Source organism: Lacerta agilis, chromosome 4, assembly GCF_009819535.1.
Source record: "Lacerta agilis isolate rLacAgi1 chromosome 4, rLacAgi1.pri, whole genome shotgun sequence".
NCBI classification, from domain to species: domain Eukaryota; kingdom Metazoa; phylum Chordata; class Lepidosauria; order Squamata; family Lacertidae; genus Lacerta; species Lacerta agilis.
In genome coordinates, this window is record NC_046315.1 from 51,110 (window position 1) to 64,701 (window position 13,592).

The following is a 13,592-nucleotide window of genomic DNA, read 5'->3' on the forward strand; positions in this document are numbered from 1 at the left end:
GCTGCAGCCAACGAGCCGGAGGAGCCGGAGCCAAGAAGCCGGAGAGACAAAGGCAGGCGGGGGGAGCCAGCCAGCCAGGCAACGAGCGAGCGGGGCGGGGAGCAGCCGCGACGGCAGCGGCGGAGACAAAGGCGGGCCGTGGCCAGCTCGCGCTTTCTTCTTCTTTCTTCCCTTCCTCCCTTTCTCCCCCGTTTCTCCTCCGCCTTTGTCTGTCCTGGTCTCCGATGGCAGGCAGGTGGGGTGGCCCCAGGGGCCCTCCTGAGCAGGGCATCGTTCCTGCGACGGCTGTGCCCGTGGCAGGAAGAGTTGGGGGCACGGGTAGCGCCCCCGCCCCGCTTTCTTTGGCTACGGAAAGAGCGGCTGAGGAGATCCTGCTCCCTTGAAGCCCTCTTGGGAAGAGCAGGGAGGGAAGGAGAGCTCTTCAGCCCTGGATATGCTGCCACCAGCCAGGCAGGGCCTGACCTGGAACCACACCTGTCCCCCAACCCCTGTCCTCTGGTCTGCCCACTCCTCAGCCCCTGTTCTAGCCAGCAAGAGCCACCCATACCAGCCTGTCTTGCCAGAGGGGGAAGGGGTCCTGGGCATATGAGGGTGCTGGAAACGATTTTTTTGAGGGGGGGGTCTGTCAGGGGTGTCAGGAACGCCCCCTTTCACCTTTCCTGCAGCACCCACTATCGTCCCCCTGCTCTGGGATCTGATTTTTTCCCTTGGCCACAAAGACAGTAGTTGGTGGTGGTCCCATAACTGACCTTTCCCTCACTGCCTCCTAGCCTGTTCTTCCCTTTCAGACTTGCTTTCTTTTGTGCATTCCTTGCAGGATTAAGGTGCTTGCTCAGCAGACAGAGGCCGGCCTTTGGAGAGCCTCCCAACCCTCACCAGCTTCCTTCGGAAAGGCTTCAGGGAGCAGCTAGACATGGCTTGGGTCATTCTGCTGCTGCTGCTGGGGGTGCTGGCTGCCCTTGGGCAGGGCTCAGCGGTCCTGGGCACCCTAGACCTGCAGATCGATGAGGAGCAGCCGGCTGGCACCATCATTGGGGACATCAGTGCAGGCCTGCCCCCTGGCACCACAACTTATATGTACTTCATCTCTGCCCAGGAGGGCAGCGGCGTGGCTACAGACCTAGAAATTGACGAGAATACTGGCATCATCAAAGCTGCCCGGGTGCTGGATCACGAGAGCAGAGACCACTACAGCTTCATTGCTGTCACCCCTGAAGGTGCCACGGTGGAGGTCAATGTCCAGGTCAACGACATCAATGACCACGTGCCCACCTTTCCCAAGCAGCGCAGCTCCCTCCAGATCCCAGAGCACACACCCCTCAGCAGCCGCTTCCCCCTAGAGCCAGCCTTTGACGCTGACAGTGGCTTGCTCAACACCCAGGGGTACGCCATCAAAGGGGGAAATGTGGGGCAGGCTTTCCGCCTGGAAATGCGCCGTGGGCCCAATGGGGTCCTCCAGCCGGAGCTGGTGGTGAGCAGCATGTTGGACCGGGAAACACGGCCCAGCTACACCCTCTTTCTGGAGGCCTATGACGGCGGATCTCCCCCCCGGAGCTCCCAGATGACCTTGGACGTGTCTGTCCTGGACGTCAACGACAACGCGCCAGCCTTCAACCAGAGTCGCTACCACACCCTCATCCCAGAGAACCTCCAGCCTGGCAGCAGCATCATGCGGGTCTTTGCCCTGGACGCTGACGAAGGGGACAATGGCGCCGTGGTGTATGAGATCAACCGCCGGCAAAGTGACCCAGAGCAGTACTTCACAATTGATGCCGCCACGGGAGTCATCAAGCTCAACAAGGGGTTGGACTACGAGTTGCGGAAGGTGCACGAGCTTGTGGTGCAGGCGCGAGACAGGGCGGTGCACCCAGAAGTCTCCACAGCCTTTGTCACCATCCAGGTGCGAGACTACAACGACAACCAGCCCACGATGACCATCATCTTCCTCAGTGAGGATGGCTCTCCTCGCATCTCAGAAGGCGCCCAGCCCGGGCAGTTTGTGGCCCGCATCTCCGTCTCAGACCCTGACTACGGAGAGTACGCCAATGTCAACGTCTCCCTGGAGGGTGGTGAGGGCAAGTTCGCCCTCACCACCAAAGACAACATCATCTACTTGATCTGCGTTGACCAAATGCTGGACAGGGAGGAACGGGACTCCTACGAGTTGCGGGTGACAGCCACGGATGCAGGAACGCCCCCGCTGCGGGCCGAGTCAGCATTTGTGCTCCAGGTGACAGACGTCAACGACAACCCACCTCTATTTGATACCCAGGAGTATGAGCAGAGTGTCCCAGAGGTGGTCTACCCAGGCAGCTTCGTGCTGCAGGTGACGGCTCGTGACAAAGACCAGGGCCCCAATGGGGAGGTTCACTACAGCATCCTGCACACCCACCACACCCATTCCCACTGGTTTGCCATCGATCCTGCCACTGGCATCATCACGACGGCCTCTTCTCTGGATTATGAGGTCGATGCTCAGCCCCAGCTGACTGTGGTGGCCAAGGATAGGGGCAAGCCTCCTCTCTCTTCGACTGCCGTGGTTCATGTGACCTTGCAGGATGTCAACGACAATGAGCCCCTCTTCGAAAGCAACTTCTACAATGTCTCCCTGAAGGAGAACGTCCCTCCTGGCACCTGCTTCCTCCAGGTGAGCAAGGGGTCAGGGAGGGACCTGGCTGGCGCACTTGGCGTGCGGGGGGGGGGGGGTGATGCCGCAGGAGCAGCCAAAGTGGCGGCAGTACAAACAGCCTCTCCCCCGGTACCTGGACCAGGTTGATGTGCCCTGTGCTTGTCCGTGGCTCCTGAGAAAGACAAATCCATGATCTGGAGGGGGTGGGATGCCTATGGGGGGTGGGCTGGAGTCCTTGACTAGGGTGGGGAATGTGCACCTCACGTCCAACTGGCCAAGAGTCAGTCAGCCAGAGGTCTTCTCAGCAGCTCTGCGGTTCGTTGGAAGGGGACCACCTCTGTTGGTAATGGTAGCTCATTCGTGAAGGGCATGGTTCAGGGTTCAAGCACCTGCTTGGCATGCAGAAGGTCCCAGGTTTAATCCCAGTGGCAGCTCCAGGTAGGGCTGGGAGCAGGGCCGTCTTAAGCCTATCCTGCGCCGTGGTGCAGGGATCTCTCCGGCGCCCCCACGCCCCCCCATCCTTTGGCAAACAGCGCCCGCTCGGGACCCCTCATGTTCCTTCCCGTCGCCCCGCGCCCTACTCCAGTCCTGCGCAGCGGCAGGCTGGAGAAGCGCTCAAAGGAGCGGCGGCAAGTGGTGTAGCGTGGGTTGTCAGCACCCGGGGCAAGGCAAGTAATTTGCGCCCCCTAACCCAACCAGATGCCTAAGGGAAATCTGCAAGCAGGATCAAAGCATAACATCACCCTCCCCTTCTGTGGATTGCAGGAAGCATTTCTGCTATTGAGGCCAAGCTGCTTAAAGCACAGGAACCCCTTTGAACCAGAATGGGAAATATTCTCTGCATGAGCAGGGGCAAGTGAGGAGCAGAGAGCAGTCATTTTGTCATGTAGGAGGCCACTAGCCCTTTAAGACAAACCTTGGATGACCAATTGAGGAGCGGATCGAGGCCGCTTTTGTGTGCATGCACACTTCTTCAGATACACTGAAATAGAAATCACCAGACCCTTAGGTATAGTGAGAGGGTGGGGAGGGGTATTACTCAGAAGGGTGGTGGGAATGGGTGATTGGCTGATAGGTGTGGTAAACCTGTTGACAACTTAAGGACAGCAATTGGTCTTACAGGACCAATTTCAGTGTATCTGAAGTAGTGTGTGTTATTTTATGTGCATGCACACAATAGCTCATACCAAGAACAAACTTAGTTGGTCTCTAAGGTGCTACTGGAAGGATTTTTTTTTAAATTTTGTTTTGACTACAGCAGACCAACATGGCTACCTACCTGTAACTAGAACACAGAGGAGAATGCATTAATATAAGCTACTATTATTATCACAACAATTGAAACGCAATACTCAAAATGGTTTAAAGCAAGCAGAGAAACTCCCAGTTTGTCTTTTGGTTCCTTAGGGAAACGTGCAGAAGGAACAATTAACCAGAAACAGAGTATCAGCAACAATAGGCAAAGTTAGAAAACACCACCTCTTTTCAGAGGCTCTCAGATTAGGAGCATCTCACTCACCTCAGTCTGAGAGAGAGAGAGAGAGAGAGAGAGAGAGAGAGAAGTATCGTAACTTGGAAAGCTTTTCCTACACGGCTCCCTGCGTCATTTGCTGGTGGGGGGGGGGAGCCTGGCTTTGTGCATTAATGCAGGCTGGGGAGGGGGTTTGTTTTCTTAAAGGTGCACGTGTGCCCAAAGTTGGTGCGCCGTCTTCGGGGCGCGCGAGCCAAGGTGCCCTCCTCCTCTTTCTCCCGTCTTGAGAAGCCGAGGAGCTGGCTGGGTTGCAATCGGGAATGGACAGCCGGCAGGAAGGGGCTGGAGCCCAGCGCCCGAGTGGGAGGATCCGCTGCAGGAGCGGACGACGCGGGGGCGAGAGAGGGGTTGAGGAGCGGATCGAGGCCGCTGGGTTGCCGAGGTGCTGCTGGGGAGGTTGCGCGCACGGCGCACGGTTGGGTGCGCTCACCCAGCGCTGGGGCCGCTTTTGGAGAGGGGCCAAAAACAATATCCGTCCTTCCCAAAAGACCCCTTGGCTCCTCATCTGCTCATCTGCTCCCCCCCCACCTCCACCCCTGGCTTTCCAGAGCGGCAGGGGCAGAGAGCTGCGGGGCTCTGCGCGCCCTTCCAGTGCTCCCGGGACGGGATGCGAGGGCGGCCAGCTCGCAGCCCGCCCGGGAGTGGCATGGGCGGCAGAGGCTGTGCTGCCGGCGCGCGAGCGCCCGGCTGCCAGCCCGCCCGTGGGGGCGGGGGCGGGTTGGGGAGGGGGGCGCCCGGTATGCCAGCGGGCTCACGGGGGCGCCCCTGGGGGGCCCGGCGCCCTGGCGCGCCGCGCCACTAGCCCCTATGGGTGAGACGGCTCTGGCTGGGAGAGAGACTCCTGCCTGAAATCCTGGAGAGCCTTTGCTGCCACTGTAGACTTCTTGTCTTAGGGCCATTCCCTTCTCTCTGCCCACCCTGTGTGCTCAAGAAGAAGGCACTGGATCAAGAGAAAAAGAATCCTTTCCTTGGCATGTTGTGGGACACAGAAAGGGGGAGAGGCCAAAGTCCCAGGATGGGACAAGGAAGCCTCACACTTGCATAAGCCCCAGCAGTCTGCTGAGTGGAGCCCTTCTCCTCCTTGAAGGAGAAGCAGCCTGCAGCTGATGAGCTCCTGCTTCCTGCCCTTCTCCATTCCCCAGGGATGTCCATTACAGAAACTTTGGACAGGAATAGGCTCACTAGATGGATACAGGCCAAACCCTACGCCAAAGGATAAATGGACATAAATCTGATATCAGGAATCACAAGACAGAGAAACCAGTAGGAGAACACTTCAATCTCCCAGGACATTCTATAAAAGATCTCAAAGTAGCTGTCTTAATACAAAGAAATTTCAGAAATAGACTGGAAAGAGAAGTGGCTGAATTGCAACTAATCACCAAACTTAAAACCATGGAGAAACCTGGTTTGAACAAAGACATTGGATTCTTATCTCATTATACATAACAAAGCCATCTTTAGCCATCTCACCCCTTGCCTTTCCCTGCAAGACTAATTGCAGCCGTTTAGAGTCGTCAACAGGTTTTCCACACTTATCAGCCTATCACCCATTCCCACCACCCTTCTGAGTAATACCCCTCCCCACTCCCCCACTATATTTAAGGATCTGGTGACTTCTGTTTCAGTGTATCTGAAGAAGTGTGCATGCACACGAAAGCTCATACCAGGAACAAACTCAGTTGGTCTCTAAGGTGCTACTAGAAAGAATTTTCGATTTTGTTTAGATGGATACAGTACTTGGCATGCAGAAAGCTCCAGGCTGGGTCCACAGAATCCACCATGGAGGAGAGAGTGAGCTCCACTGCAAGGCTCCTAGCAGCTTCTTTCCCTCGCAGGAGGCAGTGCAGCAGTAGGTGGGCCAAAGACCCAACCCCATTTTATGGGCCAGGTCAGATTTGCAGAGCAGATCTGCCAGGATGCATCAGTCACACTCTCTGGCTGTCGCCAAGTTGGGTCTCTTTAGCCTTGGAAGAACCCCATTGCAATTTGGTTCCTCCTGGGATCCCTTTGGTGGCTCAGCTGCCCTGAGGTGCCTCAGGTGATGCCAGCTTAGCTTTGTGGAACAGGATCCTGCTCCTCTGTAATGAGGTCCATCATGAAACGACATCCCTCTATCCACCCCACTACTACCAATGATAGCAGCTGAATATCTGGAGTGCAGGCGGGGGGCAGGAGGCAACTGGTGAGCTGGCCAAGAGGAGGCAAAGGCCCTCTCCCTTGCAGCCCAAGTTGGGCAGGATGGGGTGGGGAGTATCGGAGCCAAGCTCTGCAAGTGCCTCTGACTTTGAGGGCACCAGCAATGTTGCCATGTGCTTGGTTTGATGAAGGGGTGTGGACCTGTCAGGGCCCCAGGGGTGTAGCAAGGTAAATTGGTACCCAGGGGCAAACATTTTTTTATCACCGCCCCCCAGAGGTGTAGGAAGGTCAGGTGGTACCCAGTGCGGAAAATTTCTTGTCACCCCCCACTGATCCCCCCCCCGCAAAAATTATTTTACATTATTTCATATTTTCTTACAAAGGAATAATAACAAGTAATAATAATAAAATACTTTTATTTATATCCTGCCCTCCCTGGCCGAAGTCGGGCTCAGGGTGGCTAACATCAGATACATAACATTGGTGTAAAATCAAACAATAATTAAATTACCTCCTAAAAGCATCTCAAAATCAAATTAAAGTCTAATTAGATGGCTTTCCCAAGTGCTCCACTGAACTGAAATTTCAGCCTTCACGACATAGGAAAACAGCCAAGTAAACAGCTATTTTGGTGGAGGGGGGGTCAATATATTAGCCGATATGCATGAAATTTCATATATAACTATATAATCCCTGGTATAGTAAGACAAGACCTTTGGAGCAGGCTTTTTTCCTTTTTTTTAAAAAAAAAGCTTTTTATGAACCGCCCTAGTAGGGCAGTAATTGTTCCTTGATAACTTCTCACCCCTCCGTTATGGAACATGGGGCGGTCCGCCCCCCACGCTATGCCCCTCCAGATATTGTGGGGCTGTACCTCCCAAGAGTTGGGGTAGCTGTGGGTAAGGATGAGGAGAGCTTGAGACTGGAGCCCGCCCGCCCCCCGCTCCCTGCCACAGTCAGTGGCATCTCAGGTTGTATAAAAGGTTCATTTGTTGATGCAGTAAGGAAAACCCAGGATGGACTGACTTCTTCCTGGTTTTATATTTTATCCAGATTTATTTTATATATTGTGATTTATTTTATTCCGTTTATATCCCCAACTTCCTCCCAAAGGAGCCCAGTGCAAAACCTATCAGGGTGGTTTCCTTCCTCTAGCTTCCTACACATTTTCGCCTTTAGCTCTCTGGGCTGTGGAATGTACCTTGCATCTTTATCTGTCTCCTGCCATGTTCCCTGTTTCCTTTCTCTTGCCTCTAGAAGCTCGTAGCTCTGGCCTCTGAGGTCCTCCCTTTCGGAGGAGCTGCAGACCTCTGAAATGGCTGTTCCCATTGGCTGGCTGCTGCTTTCTCCTTGAGAGTTTCCTTATGCTGCTGACATATGTGTTATTCAAAGGACTTTCTGGCTGAGCAAACCCCAGTTTCCCCCACGGTTGTGCAACTGCGGCAGCCCCAGACTCCATCGCCACTTATGGGGAGGTTTGCTGAGCAAGAGGAGGAGCTGGATCTGCAGACATTGTTCCTTGCCCTTTCATATTCTTTGAACTGGGAAGCTGCACAATAGCTCAGGAAAGGGGGCAAATGCTTCCTTCAAATATATATTTTTAATTAATTAAAATATATTTAAAATGCTTTTAATACATGTATATTTAAAACACAACAGGAATATTTATTAGAAAGGAATTTAAACAGCAAAACATTTGAGGGTGGGCATCGCTGTAGGATGGAAAACAAGCCCTGTTAGGACCCGCCCCCCCCCATGACATGAGCATGCCAGCTCCCCAGCAGCAGATCTGTGCAGTGGGCCTCCTGGGGAAGCAAAGTGAAGGTTCAGGTTCAGCACAGCTCCCCAGATGATGGCTGTGGCAGTGCCTGGAGGGTGTCTGCTTCTAGCATGGGGAGGGGGCACAGGCACAGATTTCACACAACACAGAAAAGATGTTCAGCAGGCATGTCAAAAACAGTGCTTCCGACTGGCCACAGGTTTGTTTCAGAAGTGTCAGCCCCGGGGGGGGGGTGTCTCTGGGTGGGCAGTATGTGGGGATAGGGGCTCAATAGAGCACTGTGGGTGGGTTGGGGTCCTCTGTCTCAACCTGTTGGCAACAACTGCTCTTTATGGTCATATCTTAAAAATAAAAAATAAAAAATCTTGTTTGCGACTAGCACCCTCCCCCTTACTCTCTCTCTGCTCAACACATGCTTCTTCCATTCCCCCATTTATCATTTGCACATCCTCTTTGTCACCGGCTAGTTTGAAAAAGGGAAGAAGTGCAGAAGAACCAGATTCTGCTGCTTGTTCTGCCACTTCACAGGAAATATGCAGCTGCAAAGAGAACACAATGGCTTTAATGGAATCATAGAATTGTATAATAATGATGATTATTTATTATTTATACCCCGCCCATCTGGCTGGGTTTCCCCAGCTACTCTGGGCAGCTCCCAACCAAATATTAAAAGGGTTGGAAGGGACCCCAAGGGTCATCCAGTCCAACCCCCTGAAATGCATCAATCTCAGCTAAAGCATCCATGACAGAGGGCCATCCAAGCTACAGCTGTGACTGCCCAGACACATTTGGGGCTCAGCGGAACTGACCATGGGGCCTCTGGGCACTGGCCTCCAGTCTCACCCTGCTTAACCCTGGCTGCGAGAGCAAGAGCTGAAGGACTCTGGGTTGATGCAGCTGCAGGGAGCCTCTGGGAAGCGTTGCTGCTGGCCACGCATGGCTGGCGGCCGCTGCTGCTGTCAACAGCTACCCATGGGGGCTGCTCTTCTGACCCAGCCCGTGCAGGCCAGCCGCTCCCCAGCTGACCCTGGAGGCCTGCCGGGAGCTGGGAGCCCTCATTTCCTGAAATAGCCCAGCTGGCTGCTTCTTCACCTCTTTTAGCTGCTCAGCAACTGTGCCAGGGTGGGGAGGGCAGCTGTGCAGTGCGCCTAGCCGGGAGTGTGCGTGGGATCGCTGACCACACTGGCGCCACGGCTCCCCTCGTTGCTGGGCCTGAACCAAAGCCAGATGTGGAACTGCGGCTTTGCAAACATCTGCAGAGCGAGGCCTCCTGGGCAGTCTGCCATCTGGGGCTTGGGAGCTGGGCTGGGCTTGGATGGGCAGGAGGGCAGTGAGGGGAGCAGCCTGCAAAAGGGCCTGGTCCCTGACTGAGAGAGTTGCCCCCCTGCTCCTTCTTGGGGGGGGGCAGGCACTCCTCTTTCCTGTCTGGAACCAAACTTCAGAGACAGATGCCCTCTGCCCTTGTTCTGTCCATTGCAAGTGCCTTGAAGGCATGAACTGAGGAGGAGAGGAACTCTCCCTCCTGATCACCCAGAGGGGCTCTGAGCAGGGTGCTGCTCCCCGCAGTCCTGTCCTGCCATGCCCATTGAAGAGTCATCAAAATTTTGTGGCGGGGCAGTGGTAGGGAGATGCTGGGTTCAAATCCCTGCCCTGTCGGCATCATAGCCCCCCTCATGAGTGCCTTGCCCATCACTCTCTGGGCCTGAATGAATGAATGTGTGGATGAGCAAAAGGCGGGAGGAACTGAGGAGATCATCCTCAGGATGGAGGGGGAGAGAGTGTGTGTGACATAGACTCCTCTGGTCTCTGCCAGGGTTGTGGGTGGCCCTGACAGTCCCAGGATGCTGAGTGCCGCTGTGGCCGCCTTTGGAAGGGGGGATGTGGCGTCAGCACTTTGCTCTGAAACATGAGCCCCTTGCGGATGGGCTGCTGCGGCAGGGAGGCCCCTCCATTATGCAGCAGCTCTGTCAGGAATTGCAGTGACAGGCTGTGCCAGGAAGTGCAGTCCCCTCCCCAGCCCTCCATGCTCCAGCGCAGCCCCTCACAGCTGTCCCCCAGCAATGGGGCTTCTAGTGCAAACAGCAGGACCCTCAATGTCCCGTCTGGTGCTGTGTGTGTGTGATTGTATGGCTGTGGCTGAAGAAGGGGGCCTGGCAGGCAGGAAATTTTTTGGGGGGGGGGGCTTTGGGGCTCCCCTCTTGAATCTCCTCTGCACCTTACATTAATCAGGTTAAAAAAATACATGCTCATTGCCATGGCTTTTATTTCGGAGGAGGTGCCACTTGCCCCAGAGAGTGCATGGCTCGATGTGGGGGCTGCTGTACACCCCCTGCCCCCCTGTCCTGTAGCACCTGGGGCTGAGGATTCGCAGGAGGCAAGATGGAAGAGGAGCTCCTGAGAATCAGAGCCAAAGGAGAGCTTTTCTCTGCTTTCTAATGACATGCAGCTGAGCAGTGGAGGTGGTGGCCAACTTGGGTTTAATGCATTTTGGGAGGGGGCAGGTTAACTCTTTGCACTGTTTTTCAGTCTAAATCCCACCCCACCCCTGAAAATACCACAGGAAGCTGTTTGTTTCCAGCTGCATTTCATTAAAAAGCAAAGTGTCAGGAGATCCCATTGCATCGCAGGTCAGCTGAGCGATTTGTGGGAAGGACGCTTCGCACACACTTAGCATCTCCCCATGAAGTGTGCTTAATGGTGGGCATCATCTTAAGGGTCACAGGTGGGGGCTGCACACGCCTGACCAGCTCCATGCCCTGTTTGCACAACCCTGGCAAAGCTGTTTTGAGAATATTGGGGCCTCCTCTCTATTGGGTTTTGGGGGGGGATTGGGAAGGGTAGTTATAGAATCATAGAATAGTAGAGTTGAAAGGGACCCAACCAAGGGCCATCTAGTCCAACCCCCTGCAATGCAGGAATTTTTGCTAAGGCATCTCTGACAGATGGGATTATTATTAATAAATGCACCCTGCCTGTCTGATAAAAATTCCCCACTGTGGCTGCATCATTAAAATGATCTACAACATATAAAACCCCAGCGTGTAACTGGCTGGTTTTGGGGCTGGGCTGTTTGCTTGTCTGTGGGGGCCACATGGCAAACCTCCCTCCTGGCCTCCACCACCCACAGAGCTCTTTCCCCCAGAGGAGCAGAAAGAGCTGCTTTCCTGGCTGGGGAGGGGAGGTTGAGGGAGCCTCGGGCAGCAGAAATGCAGGCATCTCAGGCTTGCTGGTCTGGGTGGGTCTCCGCCCCCTCCCCAAGCACATCTTTGTCATTCCCCACAGCCTCACTCCCCTCAGGGCTTGCAGAAGAGTCTGCCCTCTGGGAAAGGAGGCCCCCCCACCTTGTACAGGCCTTGCAAGCAGGTCTAGTGTGTGTTTTTAAGAGGGGGGAGGAAATGAGGGCTGGTTTTAGAAATAGAAGGAGCATCCCAACCAAAGAGCACAAAGTGAGGAAGAGAGGGATTCCCTTCTAATCAGAGCAAACCAACATTAACCAATAATATTATCATTATTATATTCACTATGGGTTAGAGTTGGCCTATGATCTGGCATTGTAAATGTTTGTGGTTTCTCATTGTGTCTTTCCCAAGAAGTCAATGTGCTGACAGCCATTGTCATAGGATCATAGGACCCCTGAGGGGCATCTAGTCCAACCCTCTGCAATGCAGGAATCTCAGCTAAAGTATTCATGAAAGATGGCCTTCCAGCCTCTGCTTAAAACCATTCAATGAAGGAGAGTCCACAACCTCCCAAGGGAGACCACTCCACTGTTGAACAGCTTTTCCTGTCAGATAGTTCTTCCTGATGTTTAGTTGAAATCTCCTTTCTTGTAACTTGAAGCCATTGTTTCAGGTTATTCCCTCTGGAGCAGGAGAAAACATGCTTACTCCATCTTCCATGTGACAACCCTTTAGATTTTTGGCTATCATATCCCCTCTCAGTCTCTTCTTTTCCAGGCAAAACATCCCCAACTCCCTCAACCATTCCTTATAAGGCTTAGTTTACAGGCCCTTTATCAGCTTTGGTCACCAACCTCAGCATACTTCCAGCTTGTCAACATCCTTCTTAAACGGAGGTACCCAGAACTGGACGCAGGACTCCAGGGTTACTATGACGTCCCTCAGGGCCAACCCAATACTGTACATTTTGGCATCTGAGGAAAACTACAACATGCCCTCCTCTACCAGAGAAGAAAGGTGAAGAGATTAAGCAGGGAATAAAGATCTGCAATGGGATCTGTTGCTCCTGTTGCTCCTGCCTCCTGAGGCAGTCACCTCATTTTGCCTCATGAGAGGACTGGCCCCAACATTCCTTGATGTGGACACTTGATGTTTGTTGAGGAAGCCCATAATTGCATGAGCTTTTTTTTTTTTTTTTTTTTTTGCTGCTGCTGCTGCTGCCACCTCTTCCTTCTTCTTTGGCTATCACTTGTAGCTGAGTAAGATTGTCTTCCATGAACACAGTTTTAACAGTGAGTCCGTAAGTGACTGTGGAGGCCAATTCTGGATCCACACCTCCTTCCATAGTGGGGACATAGGATTCCGGGTGGGAGTTGATCATGGTGAGGGTTTGCCAAGCGTGCCTTCCTCTTAGCACGTTTTTCCCTTTCGTCCTGAGTTCAAAGCCCATGACACCTTTAATGTATTTTTAATCTTTGTTGGAAGCCGCCCAGAGTGGCTGGGGAAACCCAGCCAGATGGGCGGGGTACAAATAAATTATTATTATTATTATTATTATTATTATTATTATTATTATTATTATTATTATTATTATTATTATTTGGTAAAGGCTCTTCTCCAATTGGAGCACTCACAGGCCAGTGTTTCCCAGTTGTCGGTGTTTATACTACATTTTTAAAGACTTGCCGTGAGAGAGTCTTTCAACCTCTTTTGTTGACCACCAGCATCACGCTTTCAATTTCTAAGTTCAGAATAGAGTAGTTGCTTTGGAAGACAATAACCAGGCATCCACACAACATGACCAGCCCAACGAAGTTGATGTTGAATAATCATTGCTTCAACACTGGTGATCTTTGCTTCTTCTAGTACATTGGTATTAGTTTGCCTGACTTCCCAAGTGATGTATCAATTTTTTTGGAGACACAATTGATGGAATCTTGCACTTTGGTCCTGCTCCTTCCGCCTGACACGTGCAAATGCCATGCTTCTTTCTTGCTTCCTGCAGGTCACAGCCACGGATGCCGACAGTGGCTCTCTGGGCTCCCTCTCCTACTCCCTGGGCACTGGCCTCACCAGCTCAGCCTCCTCTGCCTTTCACCTCGGGGAAGAGACCGGCCAGCTCTGCACCACGCAAGACCTGGACCGCGATGAGGGCACCTCCGCCTATGACTTCACCATCACAGCGGTTGATGGGGTGAGGAGGCCACAGGGTCTCGCCCTGTTGTGGCAGAATGGCTTCAGCCAATGGTGGCAAAAGGTGGCCACAAGTGGGGTTGGGGGGCTGTTGGAGACCCTTCTGGCTGGACTGTGTCAGCCTCTGTGTGTGTTGGGGTG

The 13,592-nt window shown here is 53.4% G+C and overlaps 1 protein-coding gene across 1 annotated transcript in view; it reads left to right on the forward strand.

The window, feature by feature from the left end:
- Nucleotides 1–770: 770 nt before the first annotated feature.
- DCHS1 (dachsous cadherin-related 1) overlaps nt 771–13,592 on the forward strand; it is a 29,512-nt gene continuing 16,690 nt past the window's right edge. Inside the window, exons 1-2 of the mRNA XM_033145728.1 lie at nt 771–2,647; nt 13,264–13,452. Of these exons, the coding sequence (XP_033001619.1) occupies nt 914–2,647; nt 13,264–13,452 (1,923 nt within the window). The 5' untranslated portion in view covers nt 771–913. The remainder of the gene's footprint in view (nt 2,648–13,263; nt 13,453–13,592) is intronic.